This window comes from Electrophorus electricus, chromosome 11 (assembly GCF_041902795.1).
Source record: "Electrophorus electricus isolate QZ-2024a chromosome 11, ASM4190279v1, whole genome shotgun sequence".
NCBI classification, from domain to species: Eukaryota; Metazoa; Chordata; class Actinopteri; order Gymnotiformes; family Gymnotidae; genus Electrophorus; species Electrophorus electricus.
In genome coordinates, this window is record NC_137507.1 from 22,411,222 (window position 1) to 22,438,255 (window position 27,034).

At 41.2% G+C, this 27,034-nt stretch overlaps 1 protein-coding gene across 6 annotated transcripts in view; it reads right to left on the reverse strand.

The window, feature by feature from the left end:
- Nucleotides 1-27,034, reverse strand: part of arhgef4 (Rho guanine nucleotide exchange factor (GEF) 4) — a 59,858-nt gene that overhangs the window by 30,852 nt on the left and 1,972 nt on the right. For 4 of the 6 annotated variants that reach the window (XM_027031610.3, XM_027031621.3, XM_027031604.3 and 1 more), the window contains exon 2: nucleotides 25,580-25,612. In XM_027031610.3, coding sequence (XP_026887411.3) covers nucleotides 25,580-25,612 — 33 coding nt within the window. Of the gene's footprint in view, nucleotides 1-7,167; nucleotides 7,313-25,579; nucleotides 25,613-27,034 lie in introns of those variants that run through there. The other 2 variants (XM_081722779.1, XM_081722777.1) reach the window with 2 other exon arrangements.

Here is a 27,034-nt window from a genome sequence, read left to right on the forward strand (position 1 = left end):
GCTAATCTGCTTCCTCTATGGAAGAAGGGTGGCCAGCATTTTTCTGGTCAACATCATCGGTGTTCCCAACCGACCTGGTCAGTGGGGCTCTTTAGAATGACAACTTAACTGCCATGTTGTCCAAAACACTCCCGATGGAGGTGAGCGGCTTGGGTGTTTTTGAGCACTCCCGTTCTTCCACATCTCAGTTCTCAGAGGAGTGTCTTAAAATCATTCAGTCAGAGAAAAATGAAGAGGGAGAAAGGGAGGGGGAGAAATATAGTGAGAGAGAGAGAAAAAGAGAGAGGAATGATAATGAGGCCCAATGCAGACTCTGTAATGTCGGCATGATTTTTTTTTTTTTTTACACACACTTACATCATTTCCATTGGGAGGCAACCAGGTTGACTGCAAGCAGCAGAGTGGGGCTCACAGTCCCTGTGCTAACAAAGGCTAGTTTAAAGAACCTCACTAGGATATGCTTGAATAAACCTGATCCTTCCAAACATATGTTAAATCTGCCACGCCAACATTACAGAACGTAAATCTTCCACCGGGTGTGCAAGTATTGGACTGCAGACAGCTGTGAGTCACAAAGAAGCCAACAGGCTTGCGTTCCTCAGGGGGAAGGGGGGAGGCTGAAGGGTCAGGGGGCCGTTGAAGCTCTGACAGAGTCACTAAGACGATCAGGCTGGTTGCTAAGTCATGCCTGCTAAAGTCATAAGATTTGACTGTTCTTCCTACATGAGCTCATCCCACTGGGGGTGATCTAGCACAGAGAAGGAAATACGAATACGCACACACAAACACACACGCACACACACACACACATACACACACACACACACACACACACACACAGACACACACACAGACAAAACTGAAGCTGCAAAAAAACACATGAAGACATGAAGACTTTCAGGCTCATGGGACAGACCAGATTACATTTTTATACTTTTCTATAATCTTTGGGTAAAAAAACTAACTACCAACACAATGATGGAAAGACTATTTGGTATAATAAACAATGAGATTTGTGTGATCCCTTTTGGAAAACACAAAGGGGTTCAATTACAAGTGGCCCAAACCTAGGAGGATTGGGGACCACCACAGAGTCTTCACATTCTTGAAAAGAGGACTAAACCAAACCCTTACTGCCCTGTCCTTTGTTTGGATTTCCTGGGAACCAATCTCTGCTTAGACATAAGCATCATTAAATGTTCCACCACAAAAGGCATTAGATCAACAACTCAAAGTTATGGCAGTAACGAAGCCGATGGCACTAGTGATGGCCTGTACTGTGTGGAGGGCTATTTGGAGTGGCGGAAGCCATATATTACACTGTATTACGCTGTGACAGACAGATTTTGAAACCTGATCGTGCTTAATTCAGGGCTCATCAGAAATAACAGCGTACAGAACACAGCATGATGGCAGTCATTTGCTGTAACAGTTAAAACCACTAAATCCAATTTGCCAGCTTGATCCAATAGCAGCATGTATTTATGAGGCAGGGCGAAAGCTGAAACCGGCATGTTTTTGCATGATTTCAATCAGAAACATGATTAAGCCTTTTGATTTGAGCCCTGCAGGTTTTCAGAGAAGGTAGGTTCCTAAGACATGTTTTCACTCATTCTCTATTATAGCAAATTAGTGTTGGCTCTGTCCGAAGACTACCATCATGAACTGTGCTCGTTTCCTCACAGTAAACTGCATGGACAATGACAATTAACTGCATGGACAATGATTACGCAATGTATCTATCAGCATATAGAGGAAGGGACACCTGTTTCACCACATATGTGACTTCACTTTGGTAATATAACACTACTGATCCAATAAATCAGATCAATGCCACACACAGACACACACACACACACACATTCACATGCACACATACACACCCGCATACAACACCCTTGGGAGCATGCACACACGCATGTAGACACACACACACACACACACACACACACACAGTCAACCTTATAAATTTTGGAACAAAATACAAAAACTATTTGGCAGCTGAGTCTTCTTTGCTCGAGGCTGGGAAGGTCAAATTTTTACTGCTGATTTAAAAGCAGAATTTAAGGGAAAATAGAGGTAAAGAGATCTCATCTCCTCACTCCCCCTCCCTGAATGGCAGACAAATGTAATCAGTTTCAGAGTATGCAACAACAAACTGTCCCCAACTCACATATATATGACTGAATAACTGCTGTATGACAGTAAAAAATGTAGAGGTAGTAAAAATTGCAGTGAAGTACAAGGTTTCCAGAGAAATAAGATGCTTCAGACAGAGGTCTCTCATCAGCTGTGCAATCAAAGTGCTTCTGAAGTTCCAGGATGTGAAAATAGTTCTGTGGTGGCTGGAGCTGAAACAGCAAGCCTGGAAGCCGGTTCCTCTCTCCGGGGGCCAGAGGAGGAAGCCTGGGTTGCCTTTGACCCTAACGCCCTGGTTCTTTTCCCCCACCTCTCCATGACACCAGCATGAGCCGCTGCCTTTTCTGCTGCTCCGCTGTCTTGTGCTCCAGACATAAGCACCTTCTGCTGTTAATCAGTGCATTGATTCTTTATGTGGTGTGAAGAAGACTGCGTGTTGTATAGCAGAGTGAACTTTGCGGAAGAGAGCCCATACTCAGGGACATATACAGGTTGACTAACTGGTCGACTACCAGGATTCTCACAACCGAGTATAGCCACACTCAGGGTGATGGGCTTCAGGTGGTGCTTTGGCCTTTATAGAAAATACATTTCAGAAGAATAGAAAACATATTCAGAGAGATCCACTTATCAATTTCAGTGTTACTGTGATCAAGGTAAAAAAAAAAAAAACTTAAATGCTCAAGCAGGCTACATTAACAGCTCAATTCAACGAAGTCAGGCATTAATACCTACAGAAGGCTAGGCAGCCCAGGTGACTGAACTTTACACTGACAGGCACAGAAACTCCTAGAAAGACCACTCTCGACTGAGCGGTGAGGCTGATGTTTAAAAATCCCAGCAGCACTATGGCTGATAAACTTGTACCAGGTCAATGGCCACATCATAGCTAAGAATCATCAAATAATGTCACCCCAATAATATCAGCTCAGCAGTGGTTTGTGGTCAGAAACAAATCAGTGATGAATGGAACACAAATTGACCTGACAAACATATGGGTAAAGAGGCTGGTGAGTGTCAAACACCAGTCCTTTACCCCAGATTGACCTGCTTTTTACAGATCTGCACCATTATGCAACTGAGCTTTTCTGAACTTTGTGGAACTGGGAGGATTTCAGTCTGAGCAAAAGTTCGGAAGGAGGTTAATCAGCTACTAAGAGTCATGGATTTGCCACGTCTAGAGTGCAGAGTGAGAAACCTTAGAAACACACTCAGTGCTGATGAACTACAATGAGGTTAAAGGGGTTAACACTGATTATGATAAAGGCTGCATGTCTGTGTTGGCATGCAAGACCCCCACCACAAGTGTTTATGAGGTGAGGCAAAAGACTAGTGCTGATCGGCTCCACTCTAGTGGAGCGATCCAATAACATAGAAGACAGATTATGAAGTTCTCCAACCACCTTATTTCTTCGGCAGTCGGGCCAGACAGACAAGCCCAACAGAACCTTGCCTGCAGTGGCACAAAAGCACCTGGGAGCGGCCCAAAAGCTTCTCCCTGGCCCCTCCCACCCCCTCCCCCTCCACAGTAATCCTCTCAGGCCTGTGTTTACATACCAGCTCCGATGTTATCTCACCACCACACTGTCAGCTCAACTCATCCTTATATTTTGCCAAGCTCAGTGGCTATCTGTTCCAATCTACCATGAGCTGCTATGAGGGACATTTCAGGGAGATGGGGAAGGTAGGTTTTGGGAACATACAATGCGGTGGAGATCACTTCGAATTTATTAAGGGGAAATCACCCCAGTCCTGCCTCAGGCTTCTTATGTACAATGAACACTATTGGCCACGCACTCTGTCAGGCTGCTGTGTCTGAGCAGGTCTAATCCATTTTTTCTGTTCAATGTGTTATAAACAATGCAAGGAACATGGTATTCTTCAGAATGATAAATAAATAAATTGGCACAAAATCAATGATCCATGCAGGAAGTCACACTGCATATGCTGTTAGAGAAACACTGCTGCTAAATTGTATCCAATGTAAACACAAACTGTTAAAAGAAAAACTGACCACGGTATCTTATAGCTTCAAGCATTTCCAAGTGATAATTTTTGTTGTTTATTTAATGTTTATAACTGAAAAGCAGCCAAGTTCCATACTGCTCAACTTTAATGCTTCATGCTTGGAGGTTGGGTGCTTTTTAGGTACACACCTATGTTCTTATGAAGAAATGAATCTGCCATCATTCTCTCATTTCTTTTTTTAATTAATTTCCGTCTCTTTGCTTTCCTGCCGAGATTCCTGTAAGACAATCACTCAATGTGCAGGCTAGAATCAAATGCAAACCACATTCCTTATCCAGTATGCCACAGGATACACAAGAGCATTACCAAGAAAATTCACGCGCACAGGAACATTTTCAGAACTGGCTTCTTCATTTGACTCTATTTTAACCTATGCATGGCATGAACTGGTCTCAGATGAAGAAGATTGGACGATAAATTCAGCACTGGTGATCTGAGCATGATTCATTTCCTTACCAAGGAGATGATAACACACATGCTAACAGATGCTTTAGAACATTGACAGTTCAATTATCCACCCTCACCAGTTCTGGCAGGACTTACAGCTACACACCCCAAACATAAGCAAATGAGCAAGGACAACAGCCTAACGAGCTGCTGGGGCTTGCACAGCCAGGTGGTGGAAACGTCACTCCTTCCTATTGCAACCTGTTCAGGATTCTGGGCAGAGGAGCATGTAGGGGATGCCCAGGCTGAAAGAGGAGCAGCCACCTTCTTCTGGCCCCAGGCTGATGGAAAAGGCTTGGTGCGTGGCCAGCAAGTGAGGGTAACCCCACAGTGAACAACCCTGGAGTGAGTAGGATGTGGCCTCTGCTAACAAGGACGACAATTAGAAACAGACGAGAGCTGGCAGGAGATCGTTACAAATGCATTTGTTATTTAGACTACTGGTTACCCTGTACTTTGTTTCATAGGGAGGCACATTTCACAAGTATGAAGCACACAGTTCAGGATCTTGACAATCAGTATTTATCACCTTCACCTGAGGCACCATACCTGACTTTTAAGGCTGACGTGTACTCATCCATTTGGAAACATACAGAAGCACAAGAGGCCTGAACTTCGGAGTAGAATCGGGAGGGTGTGTGTACATTTACATTTACGGCATTTGGCAGACACTCTTATCCAGAACGACTTACAAAAGTGCTTTGTTGTCTCATACTCATAGTATGAGAAATTTATTCATAGTATATATTTGTCATTTACTCATAGTCTATATAAGCACCAAACTCAGTTCATGGTCATAATCTGGTTCATAGTGGGCATGCCTCGCTGTGATCCAGCATCAACAAATTTTCACTTTCCTTAACCGCTTAGAGCGCTGACCTATACGTATGCACCAAAAGGTTGCAGAACAAACCACAGTCTATATTTCAGTTAAGGAAGGAACAGTCCATAAAAAGAAAAGCCGCCACAGCTTGCTGGACTGGTAAATGTTTTTACTGCAAAGTATCTAATATACACTTGGTCAGTGTTTGTATTATCACACTATGTTATATATATGAAACATCTGTTCCATTTCTTAATGCTGCTACCATACTACGCTGCTCTGCACAGATTCTAGCTAGCAGTTAGCTATTTGAGGGCAGCACAATGGAGCAAGGGAAACAAACAATGTTGACATTGTTAGTGAAAAGGTTTGCTGAGACATGTTATTGCTTTATAGTTATAGTCTAGCTGCACATAGTGCTGAACATGAGATTGAGTTTGTCGGTCAATGACCCAGATATTTTTTGTCAATCTGAGAAGGAAAGGATAAAATACTCCCCTAGAGACCTGGACAGATAGCTAGCTATATTAGCTATTTTTAAACTTGCAAATGCTGATTTAGTGCCAGTGCAAGCCAAAGTATGTTTAGTTATTTATGTTTAGCACCATAAAAGCTGCAACAATTTTGAATTTAAAAAAAATTAATTCAATTTACATGTCAATGAAACTCTCTTGTACCATATAACTAATATGCTGATTAATGTGTGTACTGTGATGTATTATAAATATAGCTAAAAGAAAAACTGACATGTTTTGAATATTACAAAGTGTAACACATGTTACAGCATTATGGGACATGTGCTAAAAATAAGTTTTAGTTAATGAAGCTGTTTTTGTCAATCAGAGAAAAAGGTAATATACCTGCCTGCTCTGATAATCTGGACATGTATGTTAGTCTATTTGCTACACTACTGGTGCCAATTTGATGCAATATTAACTTGTAAATAAGGACTTAAGAGCTTCATTAATCATAACTCACTAAATACTCTGCATACATTTATGAATGCTCAACAACCAGTCTAACAACACTTGTGGTGCTCTCAACATGCAGTTCTCATTTATTAAGACAGAATTTATGTCTATTACTTAATTAAGACCCAACTAAAGTTTTATTAAGTTGTTAATAACAAGAAAACAAGCCATGTCGAGCCTGTTAATCTTGCAATGAAATGTTGGCAAATTATAACTTCACAACCTGCTTTTCTTCTCGGTATAATTGTTCAGGCTGTTCTCACAACACCTCCATGGGTTCATGGCAAGGGCACTGGCACCACCAGTATTGCCAATCCAGCGTGAATTAGTGAGTCGAACAGATGGAGGATGACCAAACACTGGACAACACTCCTTCTAATCAGATCCACATTTGCTATCATGACTAAACACTAATTAAACAGTTTTAGAACTTGACATTCTCTTCTCAGCCCTCTTTGGCAATGTAAACAATGCATCAGCTGAGATCAGATTCTTAGCATTGGATAAAATGTCACAGCACAGTGCAGCCAAAGCAGTGCAATTAGATACATTTTCACCACCACTAACACCTCCACTCAAATGAAACATCCTTTTAACAAGAATGGAATGAAAATAAAGCAAGCTTTTTTTGTGAAGCAGAGCAGCAATGCAAGGATCACAACTCCACATGCGACCCATGTCTTTCTCTGGTGCCTTTGCAAGGTGTAAAAATGAAGAGCAGTGAGCAGGAGGAGTGGAGAAGCTAAAAAGGGACTTTACCTGGAAGAAGCTGCGTAAGAAGTATATTACGCTCAGCATTTCGAGTGGCCCGTGGAGGGGAGTGCTCCCCTCTCACCCTCAGGCTTCACTCCACCACCTCTATCTGTCCGCGTCTGTCTGTCTGTCTCTCTCTCTCTCTCTCTCTCTCTCTCTCTCTCTCTCTCTCTCTCTTTCTCTCTGCCCCTGCGTGCTGGGGTGAGTCTATCCAGCCGGGCGCCTCATGCTCACTTGTTGCTGTTTGAGAAAACTCTGAGGCAGAAGGGAGGAAGCAAGACAGAGAGGGAACAGAGAGAGAGAGAGAGAGAGAGAGAGAGAGAGAGAGAGGTAGAGAGAGAGAGAGAGAGAGAGAGAGAGACAGGACCTAACGCGTCAACGATTTAAGCTCCCAAACAATGCATGGTCTTCCATTCAGCTCATAACTGCTACGTCCAAAACAACATTGCTGGCAGGAGGATTTTTAACTATTCAGCTTCCTCTCTTCCAGCCGCATTTAATTAGTGCATTACACAATACGCTAAGCGCATAAGCAGACCCGGCCCAAGGTAGGCTGTACAATTGCAACTACAAAGGGTATGAGTGGGTGTGGGTGTGTGCAAGGCAGACAGAATGTTAACTTGGGCCTGCCCAAGGCAATAAGGAAGACATAAGTGTCATTCAGCGTGTTAGAGATTAACCCCTCAGAGTTGAAACTGTAACATTTTCAGAGGAATGATGGAGCCAAATTATGGCACGCACACACACAGACACACACAAACAAAAACAAACAGGAACAACATGCTTCTCCAGTCCTCCCAAACTGGAATATTTCAATCAGCAAATGCAAAAGGAACAGGTCTGTCTGATATAGGAAAGAAAAGAATTCAGGTGCTGTTTCTTTTGCAAAGAACCAGTTTGTAAAGAACGAGGTATAAGATTCCACTGATCAAGAATAGCTACCTCATATAGGAAAACATCGAAGTATTTAATGAGCTTTAGTATTATCATTCACATTAAATGATCATTTGAATGTTACAACACAGATATCTATGAATGATTTTTAGTCAGTCATTCAGGTCACCAAATTGTATAGCAGTAGTCAGTCAAGGTGACCAGACCACATACAATCAATGTACAAGTGTACAGTCTACATTTGCCTTGATTTACTCCCACATCCTAAAATGGAGCTTGAGCTCTGGCTCAATGTCTCCCTCTGTTGCACAAATATGACAATTGCAAGATAAGAGCTGTCACAGTTTCCCCTTTTAAACCTAGTTTAATATAGCTGTGCACTTTGTCAGCTAATCACCAAGCCCTTCATGAGTAAGAACCTACAGTAAAGGCCATGATAGAATAACTGCCTCTACACTGAAGGAAAACGGCTTAATACTTGACAGACCTGTTCTAGGCGAATAGAAACCAAAAATAATTTTACCTACTGGGGTACAGCATCACTGAAAGTATAAGTGCTGAAACTTGTTGACATCTTTTTTCCTTTGCACCCAGTCCCATTAAAAGATGAGGGACAGGGGACAGTAGAACCAGATCTCTCCTTTGGGTCTCAATATTGTCCTTTCCTCAGATGATGTGACATGAGATTGGACACCTGGACACCACCAAATAAAAATGTACGCATGTACACCACCAAACATTATATGATCACACCTTTATAGCACAGCGCAATATAAGATTACACCTGTACACATCCATCTATTGTAAGATTACATTACACTACAATCTTATATAAGATTATACAAACACAACACCTGTCTCTCCAACTCCAGGTGATATAACTCCCAGAATTCCAAGCATGGGCTCACACAAGCCATGTAGATTATTTACTACAGCTGTGTCCTATTATTATCTGTCTATTTATATGTCTGTTTGTTTTTTCCCTTTGTGAAGTATTGACATTATCCTAGTGTGCATACTGGACGATTTTCTCCTATTATTATTGCTTTTTGTGTTTTTTTCCTCTCCTATCTGCCTTTTGGATTTGTCTGACTGATCAGTTTGCTCTTATGGTTTTGACTTCGAGGTATTTGGATGTTGATTTGGACTGGTAATCTGTCTGTTTTGGTTTTGACCCTGGCTTGTGGTACGACCGTGATTCTGTACTACCTCGCTTTGAAAGCGTGTTTTATCTCTGCAAACGTCTGATTTGTTTGGAAATGTCACAATATGACGTAACATTTTACTTGAGCACCACACAGGGCCATTACACATAATGATCATTACTTGTAATGGTCAATATTAGTACTGTTCATTACTGGTAATGCTTGGTACTGATAGCATTTGCTACTTACTGGTAGCATTTCTGTAAAACCACATGGCCTGATAGCTTGTAATGGAAAGTTGAGGCTTTCATACAGAGAGATCAGGTTAGGTGAGATTGTTAAAGCCTTGCTTAATTCACTTTGCCAATAACAAAGAAAAGACAAAGCGGGAGATTAGGTGGGTAGTGTGAGTAAGTAAAGATTTATTTGACAAGAGTTGTTATTAAGCCAGAGGCCAGAACATTCCACAACAGCAACACCCCTGAATTGTCAATTCAAACCAAATGAGACAGATTTTTATTCTCAGCCAGTCACCATAAAATCAGCTCTTTAAAGTATTGTGAAGCCTGAACAACACTATTCTCTCCACGGCCCTTTCACAGAGGCTGAGTGAACCCCAAATCACGGCCTGCTGCCCAAAACAATGAGCGACACCCCCCATAATGCACCCCTCCCCGACAAAACATCTCGAAACAGCACCACAGGCTCCGCTGTTCCCTGGGTGATGATCAGTTTCCTCCATGCTATTCATTGGGTCTGTGCTCAGCAAGAGCATGAAAGAAAGGTGGGGATGGCGGAGGCTCTAATTTTGTTTCTCTCCTTCTTTTGCTCTCATCCTGTTTCTGTCACTCTCTCCATCATATTCCTTTTTCCCCTCCTGACAGTCTTTCTGTCTATCCCCCCCCCCCATCAGTGTCCTCTCATTTGAGTTTTGTTTGACATTGTCACATGCCTTCTCTGAAAGGGGTTATTGTGAATGAAGTGGGTGTGTGTGTATCGTCAATGAATTCCTCATCGTCATCGTCGACCCCCCCCCCCCCCCCCCCGACGATGATGTGCTCGTTGGGGGTGGGAGAGCAGGCGGGTGCTTATGAGATGCTGCTAATGAAAGTCCCAGCTGTCAGCAGGCTGTCTCAGAGACAAAAGGGGTGGAAAGGCAGGGTACTGAAAGCCAACTGCCAAGACCCACATTAGAATCATAAAGGCACTTGGAACCAGTGATGTAAGTGGTTACTGTAGGCTACAGCTAAACCCAATGCATTGGTATGTCATTCCTCTTTCCTCAGAGGAAAACGGTAAATGTTCCCATGGTGAATTCAATAATCATTGTTATTTTGCAAACCTCATACAAGCAAACTTATTGCTATGAGCCTGCATAGAGAGCTTATTAACCCCTTACTAAACTCTAAACTCTACAAACTTGGATGTCTCATGCTGAAAAGGGGGAGACATGGCCAGTGTCGCATGAGTATGTCACAGCACAATAGCATTAACATGTTTACCATCATCTCTCACCCCTGTTTGGAGCAAATACATGCAACAGCATTTACAGTACTTTTTTACATGCAACAACATTTGCATTACTTATTTACATGGACGTAGAACACAGACATTATACATCTATTTATGCTATATAATTGCTGGCCACATTATTAGAAACATTTATTACTGTAGTCATAAACACCTTGCAAGCATACAGTTACATGCACAATTTGGAAGAGCCATCCTCCTCTTTATCAGTGGTAGGTTTCTGACACAGGAACAGTATTGGTTGGATATTTTTGGGTGGCAGGCCACTCTCAAACCAGCAGTGATACTGACAATATGTATATTAAAAAAAAAAAAAAAAAAAAAAAAAAAAAAAAAGTTTAAAAATTTAAAATAAAAACAAAAAACCCAGCAACATCACTGTGCCTGATAAACTGATTCCATGTCAGTGTGAGAATGGCCACCTACCCAAATAACATCTGGTTGGCAGCAGTCCTGTAGTCAGAAATTGAACAGGATAAAGACTGCTTGACAAACAAGATACAGGGGGGCTTTTAACATTTGTTATTGGCTACAGATGTGCATTATGCAGTTATTCACTGCAAAAAATACACATATAAGACAAGTGTGTGCAGTGAGAGTAGGTGCAAGTAGATGTTTCTAACGAAGTAAGTGTAAAGTTTATTTTGTGAGTACACATATGTGCAACTGATTAACTGTATACTCCACTTCACAATAAACAAATTCTATTCAAACCCGGTAAAATTTTAATTAAGCAAAGAGCATATTACAAGTTATATTCATATATGTATTCATCCAGAAATGCCAGTTAATTCACCTCTCTGTTTGAGGGCCAGTGAGTCAATATCGATGGCTTTCCAAGATTGACTTGGCACTAATGGACTTGAAAACCGGGCAGCAGAGTGGCTTTACTGTCCAAAGCCACATAACACTTGTCTGCTTGGCAGGTTTTAGTAGTTGAACACTGACTGAGCCAACACTCCACTAAGTAGCAGGGTGGGACTGACAGCTACCTGTTGATGCCTGATCACTATAAAAACTCTCAGGAAGTCCTTCATTATCCATTTCATATTCCAGAAATATGGCAAGTCTGAACTGAGCGCGATGCCGATGCAGGAGGGGAACCTGTCACTAGTCATATTTAAGACCCATATGGGGCTGAATTGCTAAATTCGATAAGCATGTCGTTGCTGTGGAGGTTGTGGAGACACCAATGAGACGCCACAGCTGTTCGAGGTAAGAGAAAGCCATAGCCAGTTGATTGCAGGTTCCCGTGCTTGAGTGGAACAGGGCCTCGGCCGTGGAAAAGGCTCTCCCCTGCAGCAGGGGGAAAAAGCCTGGGAACAATAAGCCTAGCTGGCCTGGCAACAGGCCTGGCAACCAACCTGGCAACCATGGCGCAAATGCAATTAAGTGGCTCCTGCAAATCGCATAGTTGTGTCCAGACTACGGGGCTTGGTTGGCTTTTTGTCGAGTAAAAGCAAGCTGGGGGTTGGGGGGGGTCATAGGCTTCCTACGTGGGTCAGTTTCCCTTTATCTGAACCTTCCCCACAATCGCTCCCAGCTGTCTGTGAAATCTACGGCCAACAGCAGTCTCGGATGCCCATCAGTCAGAGAGATTGTGAAATCATTGCATTCTCGTAGCACTGCTGAAGAAGATCGTATGCATTTGAGAAATGAATCATCTTGGATGTTATGACTCAGAGTTTTTTTTGGTAACATCTTTACAGCTGTTGGAAATATTTTAGTAAGCATTTCCAAAAAATATATGGCCAGACATTTATTAAATACATTCAGTATTTCTGAAGACTTCTTGAAGAGGTAAAGACTTAAGATCAATAAAAAACGTTGTTGGCTGAACAAAATATTTAATTTATTGAATCCCCACTTTATTCCAAAACTGTTTCAAAATTATTTTCACATAATGTATATTTTCATGTGTACTGCACATAATGTATCCATTCAAAAAGAAGATCAGGGAAGTTCAAAAGCTTAGATTTAGGCTAGGTCACCATCCATGAGAAAGCATGAGAACCTGACACCATTGATGGAGCTGCAGTTACACTAAGGTTACTAAACTTCACTGAGTCCATGAATCATTCATTCTCTACTCAGCTCTGAGGCCAGTGGACACACAGTCAAATGAACACATGTGCCAAGCAGTGGGGTGCTGTGATTGTGGGATTTGTGCAAGCCAGCAGTTAGCACTAGAGACAGGTATTGTGATCAGATTTCTGAATTCCCATGAATTCTTCATGAGATTGGGTTGAAATTCTAACCTTATGCTTCTACAGATCAACGAGATTCAACTTGTCTGTATCAGAAATGAACTTGTCTGCAATAAAGCGTTCTTTCCTCTTAGGTCAGTTTATAGTTTTTATTAGTCATAGAGGCCAGCAGGATTGAAGTCTCGCCTGAATGCTGCAGATTCAATGAGAATATATGGCAAATCTGTTTGGTGGTGGTGGTGTGGTGTGTCTTTCACAGTAGAAACCTTCCCAAAGAGCACAGCTGGTTTCTATCTCTTATCTGCTTACCCGAGGCCACTGGAGTTCACTTGCACCTACGTACAAAATAATCCACACCACCAGTATGACAGCCACTCAAACAGTGCCTGATTATACTGTAGGAGCAGGACAGGCAAGGAAAGGAAAATGTTCTCTTCAGAATGCCTCTGTGAGCTCATGGCCATTTCTGTCTGACAAAGACACGTACTCACCACATGGACTCACCCTTAAGTGTGCGCTCTCTCTCTCTCTCTCTCACACACACACACACACACACACACACACAGTTTGCATTTGAACAGTAACCAGGCCAACACTACTTTCTCAAATGTAAAAATATGTATGTTTGCTAGACCCTCTGTTAGCGGACTGAACAAGTCAGCCAGAAGGCTGACAGTGAACTAAATGGGACTGCCAGTAGAGTAGCTGTCTGTGCTACTGTTGTTTGTGGAATAAAGCTCTTTAAGAATTTTTGAGTGTGACTAGGACATGTTTGTGCAGGCAATCTGTGTTACCACTGTAGCTCTGTGGGGGGTGGGGGGTGGGGGTGGGAGTGTGTGTGTGTGTGTGTGTGTGTGTGTGGGGGGGGGGGGGGGGGGTGTTGCATAGATTATAATTTAAAGCTTTACAATGAATCAGGAAATTCAATAGTCCATATACTTGTTTTGAGGGTATGACTCATTTGAAAAACAGTTCATTTCACATTTAGCTCTAGTAGTTGCTAAAGCCAATCCTGAAGTATATGACACAACTGGCAAAGATCTCTGGCACTCGAGTTTGACTCGTAGCGATGCCAAAACCCTTTCAGTCCAAGAAATTGACCAAAGTCTTATCGTGGAGAATTGTAAAGCTCTTATTAAGGAGATTTGTCAAGCTCCTTTTGAGGAGCAAGGAGGGTTTATTTCCCCTCTCCCCATCAATCAGAGTGGTGCTGGGCAAATGTGGGCAAATGCTGGCCAATCTATATGAAAGTAGGCAGTTGGTGCTCTCTTTAACATTTCTTTTCACATGAGAAAAAGCTAGACAAGATGTGGCGGTTACTTTAAAATTTTGGAACAAGTGCAAGTTAGTCCTTACCCTCCCAGGCTGGTACAATAGGCAACAGACTACGACTAATACTGTGAAATAAGTGTGTTAAATTAAATGAAGAATACTAGTGTAACAGTCATTCTGTTAGAAAAATGTTACAAATGCATTACTAGAACTGCATGACATTGACAAAATATATTGCAGTTATGACTTCTGTATGACTGACAGCATGTGATATGATAAAGCACAAGAGTTATCACTTGTTATGTGCACATGATATGTGTAAGGACAGAGATGTTCTCAATAAGGCCAATCACAATATGTGTTCTTCAGTTCTTTGCTAGCTTCAGTCTGTATTAGACAGAGGGAGAGCAACTGTGTAATCCTTCTCACCCCAAGAGAGGAGTCAGCTCTGCTCACATGGACTCCTGGCCACTGTGCTTGTGTAACAGTGGCATAGCCAAACGAACTAGTGAGGAACCTGCAGGTTTGGGTCCAGACAAAAAACACTGCACATTTCAGACCCAGTGAATATATATGCAATTTGCTTGAGTCTCCATCGAGCACTTATGAGGAACATATGTTCACTTGGCCATTAACAGAAGCAAGAAAACAGAAAGATGCAGCAGATGACTGAAATTACCAGAGAGAGATGAAGATGACTCAGAATGATGACAAACAAGCTGCTCCTTCCTATGAACTAATTCCAGGTCAGAGTTCCTGCTCTCAAATTCAAATGTACAACCCAGGGAATCACAGACAGCAAAGTATTAAAGTGTTTGGTTCCTCTACAGTAAGGCTCTGTATGTATGCAGTTAACATAAAATTCCTGACTGCTGAAAATAAATATAACTCAGCACTAACTTTTAAATCTTTCAGCCATAACCAACAATTATCCTGTTACAAAATTTGTTTGTTTTTTATATATATAATGCTACTGCAAAGTATAAACCAACGAAGATTATGAAAATCTAAAAACATATAAAGTATAGAAGAATGAGATTTACAGTCACCATTATAACCATAAGTATAAAACAATCAGTATGTATTGGGTTTAGCACAAAGTTGCTGGCCTATGGCTTCAGAGAACTGGCTTTTGTGCTTGGGGCCATCTTATCAGTCAACAGGCAATTTAGAATTTAAACAACTGATTAAACAAATCTGTAACACTAAAGCTATATTAATCAAAAGGGTGATTAGTAAGACTGATGAGTAAGTGTTCATAAAGAACACCCCCACCCACAACAACAAGCGCCACTCTTGGAAAAGACACGAAAGAGCCACAGCAGCTGTCTTTGCCGCCCGCGACATCTCCTGTATTTAGAAGTGATGCACACAGCGGGTAAGAAGAATGGCATACCCCAAACGACCCATAATCCTCTGCGGCTGCCTGATATTCACAGGGGCCCCACTGGACTGAGACACATGAGGCTGGGACAGAACTCCGATGACATATCCACCGTGCAATTTGTGGGCAGAGCAATACTATGGGTAAGCAATATGCCCACTGCCCGCTTCGACCTTTGTTCATATGCAGCGGCTGTTTACTTCTGGGAAAATTAAGGCTTGACAATTGCTAATGACAGAGCAGGTGTGGAAGCTTTGGTGATCGAAGACGTCAATAGTGGCAGCAGTGAATCAGACTGCAGAATGGAAAGAAAGGCCAGACCAATCCTCCCCATCATTCCCATTTGGAGCAAATGGGATGCGTTCCTGTGTTGTGTGCCACACTAACAAAAACCATGACTTGTTTGTTATTCTAAACCCTGGCCAAATAAGAGACTACTACAAAATTATCAGTTTCTCAAGTTTTACAATTAATGGGTATGTGTTTGACCAGGCTGAGCAGTTTTGTTTTATTCTATAAACTACTAGCAACATTTCTTCCAAATTCCAGAAAAAAATATTGTATTTTAGAGCATGTTTTTTTATGAAAATGACTAATGGTCAAAATAAAAAAACACTTACAGAAATTTCAGACCACAACTAATGCAAAGAAAACAAGCTTATATTCATTTATAAACAACACAGTACTAATATTTCAATTTAGGATGAGTCAATAAATCAATATATGTTGGAATAAACCTGATTTTTAATCATAGCTTTCATGCGTCTTTCATGCTTTCCACCAGTCTTTCACATTGCTGTTGGGTAACTTTACACCACTCCTGGCACAGAAATTCCAGGAGCTCAGCTTTGTTTGATGGCTTGTGACCATCCATCTTCCTCTTGATCACATTCCAGATGTTTTCCATGGGGTTCAGGTGTGGAGATTGGGCTGGCCATGATAGGGTCTTGATCTGGTGGTCCCTCATCCACACTTTGATTGACCTGGCTGTGTGACATGGAGCATTGTCCTATTGAAAAAAACAATCATCAGAGTTTGGGAACATTGTCAGAGCAGAAAGAAGCAAGTTTTCTTCCAGCAGTTTTGTAAGTGGCTTGATTCATGTGTTCTTCACAAAGACAAATCTGCCCGATCCGATCCTTATTGAAACACCCCCGAATCATCAACAATCCTGCACCAATTTTCACAATGGGTGCAAGACACTCTGGCTTGTAGGCCTCTCCAGGTCTCTGTCTAACCATTACATGACCAGGTGTTGGACAAAGCTGAAAATTCCACTCATCAGAGAAGATGAGCTTACTCCAGTCCTCTACGGTCTAATCCTTATGGTCTTTCGCAAACTTCATTCTGGTTCTTCTTTGTTTCTCATTGATGAAGGGATATTTTCTAGCTTTGCACGACTTCAGCCCTGCCTCCAGAACTGTCCTCGCTGTGCGAATTTAACCCAGCTGCTGCATGCCATTCTTTTTGTAAGTCATTTGATGTCATCTTACGGTTGTTAAGTGACTTTCGAATGAGGTGGCGATCATCACGGTTGGTAATCATTTTCGACCTCTGCCAGTCTGTAGCTGTTGTCCCATGTGTTTGCTGCTTGACCTTGTTGAAATGTTCAAGATAGAAGCAACCTGACGCTCACTGTATCCCACTGCCAGTAAAGCTACAAATTAACCCTTCTTTTCCTCATTAAGAACGTCTCTTTCAAACTTTGGCATGGTTTATAGCTGTATTTTGACTACACTTACTTTTTGGGTAATCCTAGCACTGCTTTTCCCATCCAGCTGGTTTTATAACAAGAGAATAGTGATGACAGCAGCAGTGGTTGTTATACTGTTGCTCGTTAGAATAGGATTTTGTTAATCAAGTAGAATGAGGTGTGTCTGTGAAGGAATTCAACAAACACTTCAATGAAATGGCTGCTATACATGTGTATATGTTGATTTAAGAAAACATTGGATTGGTCTCTTATTTTTTTCCAGAGCTCTCTGTGTGTGTGTGTGTGTGTGTGTGTGTGTGTGTATATATATATAATATACATATATATATAAAATCCAGTATTTTTTTTTCTCAGACCTGCTATTCATTCAGACCTGCTATTCATTACATAGGCACATTTGGTAACATGAGGTAATTTACCTGAATGACTTAGCTTGTTAGCCTCAGCTATTTTGACTGTTTCAAACTGTGATGACCATTGCAAAGGTTAGAATACTTATGTTTTTAACTTTTATGCATCATTTAAATGAAAATGCATCTACATATTCTATTTATAGTTGTAGTTACTGGCACTGTTCTGTGGTTCCAAGTAATGGAAGGAACATTAGAAATGGCTGCTGCATTGTGGGATGCAGTACACTGGAAATACCAGAGCAGTCATCCATTAATCTTTGACATACTGATAACATTGACTAATAATATTGCCTGATACTTGTATAGCCCTTTTCAAGAAGCACAATTATATAGTATACACAACACTAACAGGGCATGGAGAGGGCATAGTGGAAAAGTAAGATAGGTAGATAGGTAGTCAGAGGTTGTAGGATGGAGAAAAAGATATGCGTTAAGATTGGATTTTCATATTACTGAGGGATGAGAATTCCAGAAGTGAGGAGTAAATCTAGAAAATTAGTCATTTGCATGATTGCCAGAACTATAAAGGTTGGATGGAGGAACTGTGAGGAGCCAAAATGAAGAAGACCTGAGAGTGCAAATGGTTTTGTAAAGAAAATTAAGATCATACAGATATGCAGGTGAAAGATTACTGATAGCATTGCATGTCAGCAGAAGGATTTTGAACTCTAAGTGGTACTTCACAGGAATCCAGTGGAGATTTTGTGCAATGGCATAATATGTTAATGTGATCAGGTATGAATGGGAAGATGAGCAACAGAGTTCTAGATCTAAAGAGATCTAAAGAGAAGAAGATCTACTACCAGCAATGAGAGAGAGTCAGCAACAAATTGATAGAGGCATGGTCAGATTTTCCCAATACTGCTCAGGTGGAGAAAAAGACTTTTTAAATGAAAGAATAGACATGGGCAGAATAGCCCAGAATAGAAATGAGAGTGTTACATCAATGACAACACCCAGATTTCAAACTATGGTGGAAGGAGATATCAATGGAATGAATTTTAGAGTCAGTTTTATTGAGGGTTAATTTTGAGCCAATAAGAATAGGTTCAATCATTTCAATATATAACAATGATGTTATGTTATGTTTTATCCAGTATTAATTTATCCACATTTCTAAATGGCTAAATGCTGGATTTTTAATAGATTTAGTCCTGAGACAAATCTGGGTGTCATCTGTATAACAATGAAAATCTAATTTCAAACAGCATAGGTCTAAGAGGGAGTATGTACAGTGGTGTGAAAAAGTGTTTGCCCCCTTCCTGATATCTTTTTTTTTTTTTGCATGTTTGTCACACTTAAATGTTCCGGATCAAACAAATTTCAATATTAGACAAAGAACACAAAAAGCAGTTGCAGTTTTTAAAGTAAAGGTTATTATTAAGGGGGGGATCCAAACCTACATGGCCCTGTGTGAAAAAGTGACTGTTCCCTAAACCTGGTTGGGCAACCCTTAGCAGCAACAACTGCAATCAAGCATTTGCGATAACTGGCAATGAGTCTTTTACAGCACTGTGGAGGAATTTTGGCCCACTCATCTTTACAGAATTGTTGTAACTGGGCCACATTGGAGGGTTTTTCGAGCATGAAGCACCTTTTTAAGGTCATGCCACAGCATCTCAATCGGATTCAGGTCAGGACTGACTAGGCCACTCCAAAGTCTTCATTTTGTTTTTCTTAAGCCATTCAGAGGTGGACTTGCTGGTGTGTTTTGGCTCATTGTCCTGCTACAGAACCCAAGTGCGCTTTAGCTTGAGGTCACGAACAGATGGCCGGACATTCTCCTTCAGGATTTTTTGGTAGACAGCAGAATTCATGGTTCCATTTACCACAGCAAGTCTTCCAAGTCCTGAAGCAGCAAAACAGCCCCAGACCATCACACTAGCACCACCATATTTTACTGTTGGTATGATGTTCCTTTTCTGAAATACTGTGTTACTTTTATGCCAGATGTAATGGGACATACATCTTCCAAAAAGATCAACTTTTGTCTCATCAGTCCACAGAGTATTTTCCCAAATGTCTTGGGGATCAAGATGTTTTCTGGCAAAACTCAGACGGGCCTTTATGTTCTTTTTACTCAGCAGTGGTTTTCGTCTTGGACCTCTGCCATGCAGGCCATTTTTGCCTGAACACTGACTTTAACTGAGGCAAGTGAGGCCGGCAGGTATTTGCATGTTGTTGTAGGGTCTTTTGTGACCTCTTGGATGAGTTGTCGCTGCACTCTTGGGGTAATTTTGGTCAGCTGGCCACTCCTGGGATGGTTCACCACTGTTCCATGTTTTCACCAATTGTGGTTCTCACTGTGGTTCGCTGGAGTCCCAAAGCTTTAGAAATGGCTTTATAACCTTTTCCAGACTGATAGATCTCAATTACTTTGTATCTCATTTGTTCCTGAATTTCTTTGGATTGCAGCATGCTGTTTAGCTTTTGAGGATCTTTTGGTCTACTTCACTTTGTCAGGCAGGTCCTATTTAAGTGATTTCTTGATTGAAAGCAGGTATGGCAATAATCAGGCCTGGGTGTGGCTAGAGAAATTGAACTTAGGTTTCCAAAGATGTGATAAACCACAGTTAATTTATGTGGGGGGTGGGGGAGCAATCACTTTTTCACACAGGTCCATCTAGGTTTGGATTTTTTTTCTCCTTAATAATAAAAACCTTCATTGAAAAACTGCATTTAGTGTTTACTTGTGTTATCTTTGTCTAATATTTACATTTGTTTGATGATCTGAAACATTTAAGTGTGACAAACATGCGAAAAATAAGACATCATGAAGGGGGCAAACACTTTCACACCACTGTAGATAATGAACAACAGTGATCTAAGGACTGAGCCTTAAGGGACCCTTTGACTGACAACAGAGGTATAAGAGGTATTTCCAGAGACAGTGATAAACTGCTTTCTATCAGTTATGTAGCTGTAAGGGAACTATGAGGGGCTGAACAGCAGCTGCAAAAGCCTTAGTCTGCATGAAGAGCAGGATAGCAGCAGTGAAAGCGAGCAGCTTTAGTTGGCAAGCACTGCATATTAGCAGCGGTGAAAATGCCCACTTGCAGACAACATGCAACAGCGATGATAGCAAATACATACTGCACACAAGATATTATCTTTAGCTGCAATCGGTATGTGAGTAGCATGATGTATACCCTTTTGAATATAGCCACAATCCTATGTCTCTCTTTGTGTGTCAAAGTCTTGCATAAGTAACATGCATTACCTGTTTCTTAGTTTGGCTGGTCTGGTTCTTGTTTCTGTGTACATTTGAACATATTCTTCTGTAACAGCACTGTGCTACTTGATGACCTGACAATGATAACTAGATATATCCTAATCAGACATTTAAGGTTACAGAAGTAATCCAACCTTGGTTTGCACAAGTGTCCTACCATGCAGGGCACACTCATAATAAGGTAGGCCAGTGGAAGAAAACACACCAAAATAAGTTGCAAGATAAAACCTTAAAAAAAAAAAGAGCATCTAGTAATATACAGTACATGGTACAGAGCAGATCACAGTACAGTAGGAAAGAAATTGAGTAGAAGAACAAAGGCACAATACCATTCACTGTACAGATGTCTGTATAATTATATCCTTCTGATAAATGGCAAATGAGACAGAAACATTAAAAGTTACATTTTTATTTACAAGAATTCTGAAGGCCTATATATTTCCTTAAATAAATTTTCTTCTACTTTCTAGTCAGCCCAATATTTATCCTTACCATTGTTTAGTAGGAAAATGTGTATCACATTATCTCTTTGCCTTACCTGTGCCATGTCTCTGTGGCCACAGCCCCTGCCTGACATCCTAACAGTTGCTATCCGTTGATGGGTGACGAGAGTCCAGCCGGCGTGCACGCCTGGATGGAGCCTGCACCTTCCCTATTATCTTGCAACATCACTCAGCCCTGCAACATCACTGTGAAGGGGCAGATGCAGGCAGCAGGAGGCAAGGTGCAGGTGAGATGCAGGCAGCAAGAGGCCCATCCCAAACCAAGGCCAAAGAGAAAGACAGAGGGGGAACAAAATGGAAGGAGAAAAAAAGGCTGGCTGGCTCAGTAAGGCGACGCTGGGTGTTACTGGCCCACGACAAAAGAGAGGCAGCAACCAATCAGGGAGAGGAGGACGCCCCCTCTGTTCCACTCTAAGGATGCCAAGTGTTGTTCCTTGCTTTTAGACAGGTACGGTCAGTGAGCTCTTATCACTCTAAATGGGCCAACGTGAGTAAAAAAAACACGTTGCTTTGAGATATATAAAAAAGGCCTGGTAAGCACTGGAACATCACCAAGGAATGTAACCCTGGTTTGGCTAGGAGTCCTAGCTAAAGTCTTGCACTCATGTTTGCCAATCAGCACAGGGAGGAAGCCTCATTTCCTGTTAAAAAAGGCCTATTATTTGTTTTTAATGAGATCTCTTACAGAGTAACCAATTTGTAGTCCTCCATCAAAATCAAGCTGAGATGGTTTACAACAAGCATGAGCTCAACCTGTAGTGGGTCTAAGCTCTCAAAGGCAGGGATAACCAATAGGGATTTCCGCAGACAATAATCTGGCAGGTATCTCATCCTGTTTTGCCCCAAGCAACTAGGTCTTTGGCAGAAAAAGAGTGTGTGCGTGAGAAGCTCTGCTCTCCGGAGACAGAAAAAGAAAAGAAAAGCAAGCATTTACGATCCTCTTTGTGTGCTGTGCAGAGATCAACCCTCAGTAACTGACTTGTTCTCTCTCGCCATCTCTCTCTCTCCTTTTTTCACCTACTGTGAATTTGTGTTAGATGCTGGCATTATTACCATATTGAATGCAGCCACCATATGAAAGGCCACTGTGTGTGGGAGACATGTGAATTTTATTTCTCTGGTGATCAAAATCAGTTATATAGGGCTGCCTAGCTGAAAGGTGAGATGGAATAGAAGGATGCTATCCATCATGGCTTGAAAGATGTCAGTACATTATGATAATAAGGTTCTTTCTTTGAAGCTCAGCCTGATTAGTGAGTGATGCTCTATGTGATACTGGTGCACAGAGTACTCTGGAAAAAAACGTGGCATCACATATGGAGGTGCTGGCAGGAAAGCATTGAGTTCCATCGTCTGGATGCAGTTCCCAGGATTCAGTAGTGATTCCAGTGGGAGTAGACCCCTCCAATGCCCTGAGCCAAGAAGGAGCAATGATGGAGGGTCCTTGTTGTGAAGCCACAGCATGTCTGCCCCAGGCTGCAGTCTGTGGAGGGCCATGCCCATCATCTACTCACATCAAGACATGAACACAGGCTTTGAGGTTTGAGGTTGTGCACTGGGTCTCTCCTCCAATCTTCTGCAAGCAGCAAACAAATTGGGAGCAGGATAGGGATTTTAGTTTGAGGGACAGTTTAATTGCAAAGTGAGATCCTCATGAGAAAGCAGACATACTGTTGTGGGTCATAATGCAAAAATGACAGAAATATCACATATCTTAGTGTTGCTCAGTGATAGCAATTCATTGTTTGCTATGACATTCTGTACCAGTGGGGGTTTATATCTGTGGTCCAGCATTACTTTCATGCTTCTGGTCTAAGCATAGCCCTTATGAGTGTAGCTGTCACAGCTTTCATGCCACTGCCAAAGCACATCAAAAGGCACATGACCAAATGTCAGGGGACACTCAGTCCAGGACCTCTTTGATACAAATGACTACCAATTCACAAAATGTCAAGGTATTCTAAGCAACCATTTCACAAACACAACTAGTCAAAGAGGAATTCCACTGCTGGCCACTTTAGAAAACTTGCCATAGGGCTCTTGTCATTTGCACAAACATTTAGACAAAAAGTCATCAGGCCTTCCTTAAGCCTTTTTCTCATATAATAAAATGTGTCTTATTTAAGCATACTGCATCCATTAAAAGAGTTGCTTAAAGAAATCCTCAAACCCTGGCAAAATTTTTCAATCATATATCCAAGTAACAGTAAAAGTCAAGAAACAGATCTTTTTGTTCATTTTCTTGCATAATACAGTGGTAAGAGTTAATCTTTGTAGTAGACACTAAAACTGATTTAGCTGTGCTTGCACTTTTAGAATGTATTTCAACTGGTTATAATGCTTGTGATGAACTCAAACCTATAGTGAAGTGTTGACAAGTGTTGAAAGGAGATCAAAAGTTAAATCAAGTGGAACTCAGCACAATACATTTTGCTGGAGCTCAGAAAAAAAATCAGCTTAGTATCAGCAAAGTATTTCAACATTCCGTCAGCTGGAGCAAAGTAATGAAAAGTTTCACAAACCTAAATCACATAAGACTGAGGTAACCTCAGTTTATTTAAGTGGAAAGCATCAAATATGAAATTATAATCTAGAGGGGTCTATGAAAGCATCAACTCTGCAACAATTATTGGGTGACTTATGAAGGCAAATGCATTGGGCATCAAGAATGTCACTCTGTAACTTGAAGGCAAAACGCCCAGGAGTGGTTCAGGTGACATTTCCAAGGAAATGAAACGACAGGCTGGAACATGACAAGATCTGAACTAGGCAGTGAAGATGTGCACCACAGGTGTGCCCAAAATCCCCTTCAGATCCAAAGCGCAAAGCCATTCCTGTGAATGCAGTCTAATAACAGTCCTTTAGGTTTACCACATGAACAAGGCCTTCTTTTTCAGTGGTTACGTATGTGGTTATGTACATTTGCCACATTGTGCACTGATATAGTGCAATTCAAATGGACAAAAATTGCAGGCTCAAGTTTCTAGGTTGGAGCAATAACCAAAGACACGTTGACAATCTTTTCATCTCCACCTCAGATGAGACCTCAGATGAGAAGTGCTCTCATCTTCCACGCACATCTCCATATTATGCTGCCCAGAACAGGTTTCATGGTTTGATTGTATAGCTGAAATGGCTCTTATTATCAGATCATATCTTATGTAGATGGCCAAAGAGAAAAACTGCATGTACAGAAGTCCTTACCCAAAACAAATTTAAGTGAACATAAGCTGAACTTGTGAAAACATATGTGGAGAAATGCCTAGTTCTGAAAATTTTTCCAAGACTTGTTCACAGACTGTTAAGTAACAGCTACACAAGGCTGTTAATCAACTGCAAATTAGAACGAGATGCCCCACAGGAATTAATTTGAGGCTTATCAATGGGATGTTGTTGATAACAAATAAAGAAGCAGACTAGCTGGGAACTGATTGTATTTTCAGTTTTTTCCCCTGAACAAACACTGCCAAATTAGACCCAAAATGAAATGGACCAAAGAAATGACCAGCACAATGCTCCATTTGCAACTGCTTAGGGATCACTGTGACACATCTGCATTCATATTTTGTTCATGGGCATAACACGTAAATATGTACAGTGCAGGGAAAGCCCATGATATGCTTGCAAACCCTAACGTACCTGGGCTAAACCTCCCCAGACATTATGCAACACCTCTGCAGAATCAGACATGTGGAGACACAGGTTTCTCTTTTTTGCCAAAGGCAGTACAAAACAAGTTAGGAGCATGCTGTACATCATCACAGATATTTGTGTTCAGTATTTGGCTTATCCTGTATGAATGGTGATAACATCAATGTCCTTGGCCCGAATTTGCAATGGATACTTTGAAATCTGAATGCTTGCGCACCATAAGCAGCTATAAAATGGCACATTCGTGTTAATGTTTAAAGTGGGTGCAATGACACAAAAGCTACCCACGTTGAGCTGACATCTATAGTCGAACTGAGGTCTTATTGTACTCCAGTTTTTTAGCTGTGTGTATAGTTAGTGCGGTTCCAGTGAAGGTTCACAAAACTGTATTGCAAGCTGCGACTTAGTGTCAATGACACAACTAAACAATATGTTTTCTTAAAAATATGTCTGAAAGAAGCTATGAACCTTACCTGTAGTCGAACTGGAGACAGTCTTAATCGCCACTGAAAGAGATAAACACAGTTCTGTTTTAAGGTGCATTCCTGTTCTCCTTTCTTTGTTATGTCATTGTTATCTTCTTGTTCTTATGCCAGTGTCAAGTTCATAACCCAAAGAGAAGGCAGCGATATCCCTGCATAAACCATAGGGCATGGAAGCTAGCATGGTAAAGATAGAGATATAAGTTGAGAATAAATCCAATTTTTTTTAAAAAAGATGCTTGGATTGAACTAAATTGAACTAAATTACAATGCCAGAGGCTTTTCAGGATGCTCTAATAGGGCTAAATGATGTCACATTAAATACAGATTCAAAAAAAGAAGAAAAATAAAAATGAAAAACGTTTCGCTGTCATATGGGGAAATACTGCAGGATTATGATGCAATAAGAAAAGGAAACAATGTTTAAGCTTTTACAGCTACTGGATATCTCAGTTCTGTCCAAAAAGAAATCTAAATTCTTCTATATTAAATTCAGTATTACTGTGAATCACTCTTTCAGATGTCTCTCAGATGTTGCCAAGTGGATGTGATACACTGAGGAACCATTGTATAAAAAGGGTTAGTACTCATCTGCTTCTTTGTTGGATTGTTTTAACATGTGTTTCCGTTCTGGGTATCCCCTTACCTGAACACCAGTAGAGTGGTGGGGGCTGCATAAATGTTTCTGATTTTTGTAAAAGATATCTTAGGTGTACCTGGCAAAGCTACTGTTACTAGTGTGTATGAAAGCGTGTGGGACACGGTGGATGCCCACACTCTTTCTCCTTCATCCAGTTACGAGAAAATAGAAAACTATCAGAGTACTGACAAGAATAATGTTGAATTATTCTAACATCCCTTATGACAATGTGTGTAAAAAAAAAACAATAAAATAAAAATACTTCACTAAAAATGAGTGATGGCAGAAACAACACGGTGTACAAAAAATATGCTGACAGTCAGCTAGCAGCTGAGAGCAGCTTCTTTTTCTGATGCTGACCGTTTTGTCGATAAAATGGTTACATGCAATATCTAAGCCTCCAGATGCCGCGCTACCATATAAACCTATCTCACAGGGGGACAGCACCCCTAAAATTACTGGAATAATTAAAAAGCTATTCCAAGTTGTGGAATGTAAGTTACAGTTGGACCTTCCCTCTCACAGCAGCTGGCTATGAGTTGCAGAGGGACAGCATTAAGGCTGTAGGGAAAACCACAGATTTGCCACACAACCAGACAGACAACAATGTAGAACAAAACCTCTCCCTACTTGTTCAAGCCAATCTAGAGCTCCAGGTACCCTGATAAATATGAGTTAGATATGTGATCTAAGGATTATTTATATTAAGTGAAATTAAAAATGAAGTCTGAAGTGATGTTATTAATCTCTTTCTTCAGGATGCTGTAGTTTTTCTTAATTTCTTTTTTCAAGATGCCTGACATAAG